At 63.9% G+C, this 8246-nt stretch overlaps 1 protein-coding gene across 1 annotated transcript in view; it reads right to left on the reverse strand.

The window, feature by feature from the left end:
• CELF5 (CUGBP Elav-like family member 5) overlaps positions 1-5306 on the reverse strand; it is a 13016-nt gene extending 7710 nt beyond the window's left edge. Inside the window, exons 1-4 of the mRNA XM_046685945.1 lie at positions 5258-5306; positions 3961-4089; positions 2399-2478; positions 574-720 (exon numbers count right to left, since the gene is read on the reverse strand). Coding sequence (XP_046541901.1) covers positions 574-720; positions 2399-2478; positions 3961-4089; positions 5258-5306 — 405 coding nt within the window. The remainder of the gene's footprint in view (positions 1-573; positions 721-2398; positions 2479-3960; positions 4090-5257) is intronic.
• Between the last annotated feature and the right edge of the window lie 2940 nt (positions 5307-8246).

Genomic DNA, 8246 nt, shown 5'->3' on the forward strand with positions numbered 1-8246 from the left:
TTGGGCTCAGTCTAGGATCAAGGCTCAGTCAGGAATTTGGGCTCAGTCTGGGATCAGGGCTCAGTCTGGGATTAGGGCTCAGTCAAGAATTTGGGCTCAGTCTGGGATCAGGGATCAGCCAACATTGAACTTAGCCAGGGTTCAGTCTCAGTTTGGAGTCAGCCTGGAATTGGAGGTTTAGCCAGAGGTGGGGCTAATCCAGATTTGGGGCACACCCAGGATCTGGGGCTCAGCCAAGGTTGGGTCTTCGTTTGAGACTGAGGCTCAGCCCAGGGATGGGGCTCAGGCTGGATTTAGGGGCTCAGGCTGGGTTTAGAGCCTGAGCCTGGGGTCATGGCAGTCCAGAGTTGGGGTTCAGCTTGGGCTCGGGACTCGGTTCACGGTTGAGGGCTCAGCTGGGATTGGGGCTCAGCTACAGCCAGGATAGGACCCCGAGTCAGAGACTGGCCAAGAGACGGAAAGATGGGAGATGAGGCAGAAGAACGGATGGAGAGAGAGGGAGCCAGAGCCGGACCCCCAGCGTGGCCCAGGAGCCTGGCCGGAGACAGAAGCGCGCCCGCTGGGCTCACTCACAGCCTGGGCGTAGGCGCTGTACGGGCTGAGGGGCAGTGTGAGGGATGGCGTCAGGATGCCCAGCTGGCCCACCATCTGCTGCATGCGCCGCAGCGTCCGCTCCTTGTCCGTGTCGGCAAACTTGACCACCAGGCTGGAGGAGGCGCCCTGCAGGGGCGGCACAGGCAGCAAGGGGAAGAAGGAAGGAGGTGGCCAGGACCCTCGGGCCCCTTGGGTGAGGGGTGTAGGGGTGAGGGGTGAGGGGCGTGGATGGCAGCAGCTGGCAGCCCTGCCCGCGAGCCCCCAGCAGCAGGCGCCACATCGAGGACGGCCTGGAGATGAGCATTCCGGGCCTCGCGCCTGACTGTGCAGCCCCCTGTGTGCACAGGCGGAGTGTCCAGGCCCAGGGGGCTTGGAGGGTGCAGTGGGAAACCCTGTCTCTCATCCACACTCTCAGAAACAGGTGGAGAATCCAACTGCTGGAGAGGAACAACGGGGACCCGGAAGGGCGACCCAATAACTGTCACCCCCACCTGAGAAGAGGTGAGAATCCAGATGCCGAAGGGGAATAATGGGGCGCAGGTGGAAGACCCCGTAACTGACACCTTGCCCCTGAGAACGGGGGAGACTCCAGCATCACAAAGGTTGACATGCCCCCTTTGACGGAGAGCTCACTCCCTACTATGCCCGCCAGTCCCATCACTGGACAGCGCCGAGCAGGAGGAGGACCGACCTGTGCTGGGCTGAATCCTGCCCCTGCAGGGCCTAAAGCTCACGGGCGAGCACGCAGAGCGCGAGGGAGGGGTGGTTCGGGGACGGCCTGCCCTTCACACCAGTTCTCGAGAACGACCAGGAGAGGAGAGTCGGGTCTCCAAGGCTCCCCCGGGGCAGCTTTGGAATATTTATGTACAGTGATGGTGGCCCCTGGGCCTCCTGCTGGGGGACAGGGCCACATCCACACGTGGGTGGTCCACCCCAGCCTTGAACCGCTGCAGACCGCAGGCTCCAGGTTCTAGTCTTGCCCCCTGCACATGCCCTCCCCTGGCCCCGGGGGGGGCCCTCCCCCCGGGCGGGGGCCCCGCCCCCCCCCCCCCCGCTGAAACCCTCGGTGGCTCCCCACTGCCACGGGAGCAAGCCCGGGTCCTCGGTGGCCGCACGCCCCCAGCCCTCCTCCGCCTGCTCCCCTGGGGCTGCCTGTCCCCCCTCAGTCTCATGTCCCCCTGCTGGCCCGGCCACCCAACCCACCCTCAGGTCTCCCCACTGGGACACCCTCTTGTGCGCTCACACACGTGCACACCGTCACTATTCATGCTCACGCTCTGCGTATGCTCACACACATATATGCATGCTCGCCATGCGTGCTCACATATGTGCACGCTCACACACATGGATGCGTGCTTGCCGGGCATGCTCACACACACACACACATGCACTCCCACAAGGCACTCACAATATACAAATGCATACGCACTAGTACACACGTGCACATTTATCCACACACATTTACACACACACCTCGTGTGTGCACTAAACTCACCTACTAACAATCACACAGGCACACAGTGCACTCACACACACAGGCATGCATGCACACCCACACCCTTAGGCACACTCACACATGTGCACAGAAACACACACATGCAGCCACACACTGGTGATACATCCATGCACGCCCCACACTTACTTGCAAGCACACATACACACGTGTGCGATCACACACTCACGTGTGTACACCCACTCACGCCCCTGTCAGGGACTGCCCCTTTTCTCCACCTGTGTCCTCTCTACCAGGTGCCTGGGCGCAGGGACGGGCCTGGCCATCGTGGGCAGCGCGGCTCCTACTCACCGGCATGGTCTGGCTGCCGTGCAGCGCGTGGATGGCCGCCTGAGCCTCCGTGTGCGAGGAGAACTTCACGAAGGCACAGCCTGCTCCGAGAGAAGGAGAACGGGTGAGGGGCAACTGGGTCTTTCCCGGCGGTCAGGGGCCACAGGAGGGGGGCTGGGAGCCCTGGACGGGCAGCCAGAAATCAGACAGTCAGACACAGAGGCAGCCAGTCATTTGTACAGACAGACAGCTGGACAGTAAAGGATCAGACAGCAGGACAAGCACACAGTCAGCCGGCCGTAGAGCTGGACAGTCAGCCAGTCAGTCAGAAAGCCGGCCAGCCAGCCAGCCAGCTGTTTGTCAGACAACAATCTGGTGGACAGTGGAAGGCAGTGCACAACAGGTTAGACCAAGTGAAGGGGACAGGTTTCCAGAGCAGCCGCCAGCCACCAGCACCAGGAGACCCAGGGTTGTAATCAGATCTGCAGAATTAAGGTGGCAAACCATCAAACACAGACACGGAGAGATACAGTGCTGTGGGCTCATGCGGGCAGAGTAACACGCAGACCCAGACGGATGCGTGACTAGAACCGGAGAGACGGGGAGAGCCCAGGCAGGGCAGACCCAGCCGGCCCGTCACACAGGCAGAATTGGATGGACAGACAGCCAGAGACCGCCAGGCACGTGCAGACCCAGACAGAAATAGCCATTTGGACACTCAGGCAGAAGGAGTCAGGGACTAAGAGACGCAGTCAAGGTGACACTCAACCCTAGTCGCGCACATCAGTGGGCAGACAGGAAAACAAGCCATTGGAGAGCATTAAAGCGTCATTCCGAGAAAGTACAGCCATACGGGAATGGTGGACTAGGGAGGGCGAGGCGGAAAGACAGGCCACAGGTCACAGGCAAATCCAGACGCCAGCAGGTGGACGCAGGCAGCCCCACACGGACAGGGGCACACAGGAAGGACCAGGTGGGACCCGACCATCTCCACCCCTCCCCTGCACCTCCCAGCCGGTCCTGCCCTCCCACGTGCCCGACTCCGCCTCCAGATCCAGCCCCACCCCTCGTGGGCCTGACCCCGCCCTTAGGAACCAATCTCACCCTCTCATACTCCAGGCCCCGCCCCCAGGAGCCAGCCCCATGCCAGCTCCGCCCTCCCCAATGCCTGCTCTGGCAGACCAGGCCACACCCACATGACCAAGCCACGCCTATCCTGCCGGTCCCACCCCACGTGCCTGGCCACGCCCCCAGATCCAGCCCCACCCCCTCGTGGGTCTGGGCCCGGCCCTAGGAGCCAATCACATGCTCTCATGTTCCAGGCCCCGCCCCCAGGGGCAGCCTCGCCCTGCCGGCTCCACCCTCCTGAATGCCTATCCCTGCCTGCCAGGCCACGCCCCCAGGACCAAACCCCGCCCACACTGCCCATCCCGCCCTCCCACGTGCCTCTCCCTGCCCCAGCAAGCCCCGCCCCCAGGAGCTAGCCCCGCCCCCTCATTACCCAGCCCGCCCACTGTGTGCCAGGCCCCGCCCCTGGGGCCAGCTCCGCCCCCCGGGACCAAGCCCCGCCCCCGAGCTGTCACCTTTGCTGCTGCCGTCAGGGCCCCGGAGCACGGTGCACTCGTCGATGACCCCAAAGGGCTGGAACAGCCGCAGCACGTCCTCCTCCGACTGCTGCTTGTTCAGCATCCCCACAAACAGCTTCCGGTCCCCTGTGGGCGGAGACACCCCTCAGCCGAGTCCTGGGTCCCTCCAACCCAGAGCGGAGGCAGCAGGGCGCGCAGGGGCCAGGCAGTCACCGTCTGCCGGACGAGTCGGGGCGTGTGTGTGCACAGGACCCCATCTGGTGGGGTTGGGGGGCGCCCGGCTGGAGGCCCCGCTGGGCCCTGCCCAGGTCCGAGGCTGGGGGCTAGTCTGCGCCCGTCTCTCCCGTGGGGGACACTGGAGCCCCACCTCCTCTGGTTACTGTGCTGCTCCCCTGTAATCAGGACCGTGGCAGCGTCTCTCAGGGATGGAGAGCTGGGTTGCTATGGAAACCCGTTCTCTGGCACCTGTCACTCATGGGGGGTGGGAGGAATCGGAGAGTCAGGGAGAGAGAGATGGGTGAGAGACAGGGAGAGACTGAGACAGGCAGAGAGAGTCACACAGAGAGGAGCAGAGAGAGCACCAGAGAGACAGAAGGAGAGAAAAAGATAAGGAGAGAGAACCAGAGATCTGGAGGGAGAGGGGGAAAGAGAGAGAGGGGAGAGAAAGAGAGGGAGACAGGCAGGCCCCACCCCTCTAATCCCTGACCCACACTGGCAGCCTGGTGGGAGAGAATGAAAAAGGCTCCCAGCCTGGAAGGGCCTTACCAGGCTCCTACACATACACAGGGGTCCTAACACCCTGGCCCAGACACCGCCCCCAAGGCTGGCCGCTCTCCGTCAGCCCCGAGTCCACCTGAGATGGGGAGGAGGAAGGAAAATCTCCAAGGATGCTCAGCCTTGGATCCCCCCCGGACAGCCGAGCATCACCCCATGGGCGCACCCCCGCCGTGCAGTCCCGTGCCGTGCAGACACCAGGCCCCCAGCCTGCACGCCCACACGCCCAGCCTGGAACAGCCAAGCACACACGCTCGAACATACACGCCCACGCCGGGCTCTGAGACGTGCACACGGGCCGGCAGGCCCCCCCCCCCCCCCCGCAGCAGCGCAGACACACGCACGCCCAGGCCTGCATACTCGCATGCATCTGCACACGGGCGTGCCCGGGTACGCATGCTCATGTGCACACGCACGCACTTGCCCAGACATGCAAACACACACACAGCCCAGAAAGCCATCCCCGGCCCTTCCCGGACCCCATCCCTTGGGCCAGTGGCCACGGAGAGATGACAACTACCTCCGCGGCTTTCGCTGTCCGCAGGCTTCACCTGGATCGGCCGCGCCATCTGTGGAGAGAGGGGGGAGGTCAAGGTCGGTGATGGGGGTATGGTGGGTGGGGGCTTCTCCTGAGCTCTGCGCCCACCTTCCCAGCCTCAGCATCCCTCCCACCTCTGGCAGCAGCTACGCCCCAGTCAAACCAAATGACACGTGGTCCCATCTACAGGGCTTCGCTCGTGCTGTCTGGAAAACTCTTACTCTGCCTTCAAAACCCCATGACAATATCCCTTCCTCCAGGAAGCCTCCTTGCCTCCCCGAGGGTCATAGAGGGTTTGTGAAGATGGCTCAACTCCTCGGGTCCCTGTCCATGATGCCACTGGGCAGTCATCTCATCAAGAACTGGGGGTTGTTTCCCCTTTTGCCCTGGACTTGACCGCGTGACTCCCTCTGACCAATAGAAAGTGGTGGAAGTGAAGTCGTGGGGGCTCCGAGACTCGGCCTCAAGAGAATTCGCAGGTTCGACCGAGGACCCGTGATGCTGCCAGGGGGACAAGCCCAGGCGAGCTGCTGGGGGACGGGAGACCTTGTGCCCAGAGAGGCCCCGCGGACAGGCAGGACATGGGAGTGAGGCCGGCCCATCCCCGCCGGCGCTGGTCAAGCCCTAGCTGACTGTGGCTGTGTGAAGGACCCGGGGAAGACCAACTGAAGGACCGGCCAGCTGCGCCCAGCCTGGGCTCACCAAGCCACAGAATCATGGGCAGATCAAATGGCCTGGGGTCTGTTACTCAGCAGTAGCTGACTAATACACCGAGGCAGCCACCTTAGTCAGCTCCCTGAGCCTTGGTGGGACGACTGTCACACCCCAGTGGACAAGCCTGCCGTCTGGACTCACTGTTCTGGACACTTCTGTCCCCTCTGGCTGGCACTGAAAATGACGTTCAATAGAGGAAATGCTCCCCTAACTGCCACCCCCAAACTTACCCCATTGTGACTATGAGCTAATGTGCATATTTGAGTACAGCCTTGAGCCATGGGCGATGGGGCCGGCATTTGCTTCTCCACCCCTCCTAGGAGAATCATCCTCCCAACGTGGTGTCTCTGGCGAACTCCTACTCATCCTTCAAAACCCAGCTCAAAAGACCCCACGCAGGCAAGCCTTCCACCCCTCTGGCTTCCTTCCTCCCTCTGCCTCAGGGCAGGAAGTGTCTCTGTCTTGCTCTGTCTCCCTCCAGACTGGGGACCGCAGCATCACGCCACGGAGGCAGAGTACGTGAAAGGATCAGAGGAGCTTGCTGGACCGAACTGCCCAGAAGGAAGGCCTGGTTCTGCCTCTGTTTCACAGACGTCAAAATCAGTTACTTATTATATCCACCAAGGTCTTGGTGGGTGAATCGAGGCTCGAAGTCTTCCTGGACTTCAGATTTAGGGATCTTTCCACCCGCTTCTGTGAGTAGAGACCCCTCCCCAACTTTTGACCCCCCCAAATCTCCTTCCCCATCTCTCAGAGCCTGTCCCGGCTCGGCACCCCCTTCCCCTGGGCTCCCTCCCCAGGAAGATCCCCCTCCTCCCTCTAGCTTCCGCTTTCTGAGTCCTCTCCCTGTGTCCCATCCCCCTCCCCTTTCTGATTCGGTCCCCCTCTCTGAGTGTGTGTCCCGGGCACACATGGGCCGCCTCGATGTGAACTGAGCCTTGGGAGCCCCGGAACCGGAGAGGCCTCTGTCTCCCCCACCCAGGGGTCCCCAGTCCTCCCAGCCCAACCTTCCCGCCATCCAGCCGCATCCTCAGAGGGCCCGAGACCACCCGGGAAAGGCCGACCCCCATCTCCCTTCCCCCCCCCCCACACACACACGTCCCGGGCCCGCTCCACCTGGGTACCACACCTCGCTAGCTGGAGACAGGACGGGAGATTATGTCAACCACTCGCTGGGCTGGGGGCAGACTGAGGTGGCGAAGGGGGGGGAGGGGGCACCTGCGCTCCAGCCTCCTGCTCCCCTCACCCCTCCCACGCCGCCTCCGCTGGCCCTCACCTCCTCCCCGCCTCCCTCCCCCCCCACCCCGGACTCCCCAGCACCTTGGGCAGATGAGGATGGGGTTGCCATGGCAACGCTGATTCACCACACGGAAGCTGGCAATTGTTGTTGCCATGGAAACTGCCTCTTAGGGGCGAGCCCAGCTCCTGCCTCGCACAAAAGAGATATTTAAATATAATCTTCTCGAGATGGATGAGCCGAGGGAGGGAGCGAGGGAGGGGGGGCCGCGGGGAGGGAACCTGCCCCCATCACCGCGCCCTCCGCCCCCACCCCATCCTTCGGGCCCCGGGTACCGGCTCCGCATCTCCCCCGCCCCCCGGCGGAGCCCGGGACCTTCCGCCTCCCGCTGGGAGGCCCCTTCCCCTCCTGGGTCGGCTCGGCGCGCGGAGGGGGTCCCGGTCGGGCCCCCGAGATGCCAGGTGGGCAGTCCCCTCCTCTCCAGCGCCCCCCTCGAAAGCCAGGCTCCGAGGCCCGGCCTCCCGCACCCCGCGGCCCCGCGGCCCGCCTTACCCACCGGCCTGGAGACGCGCGCCAGGCTGGCCTCCACGTGCCGCCGCCGCCCGGCCGGCCCTGGGCGCACAGGCGCGCACACGCCGCACGCTCGGGCCCCGCGCCCGCGCCCCACGCCCCGGCGATCCGCCCGCCGGAGGCCGGGCTTCCCGCACTGCCCGCCGGCCCCGAGGAGGCGCGCCCGGGGGAGCTGGGTCTCCCCGCACCCCACCCCTCCTGTCGCCCCTGCCCGCCCATCTGGCTCTGCCCACCTCCTTCCGGCTCCCTCTCTCCATCTGTCCCACCGAGGTCTCTGCAGAGTGCCCCCCTTCCTCCTCCACCTTCTCTGGCTCCCCATCGCTGCAACCCTTCCCTGCCCCCTCCCTTCCTCTTCTCATTTATTCTACGACATTCTGGGTGTGCCCCACGCTGAGTAATTTTGCAACCCTGGGGAAGATCCCTTTAGTCTGGTGGTGGTGGGGGGGGGGG

This window comes from Equus quagga, chromosome 14 (assembly GCF_021613505.1).
Source record: "Equus quagga isolate Etosha38 chromosome 14, UCLA_HA_Equagga_1.0, whole genome shotgun sequence".
Lineage (NCBI taxonomy): Eukaryota > Metazoa > Chordata > Mammalia > Perissodactyla > Equidae > Equus > Equus quagga.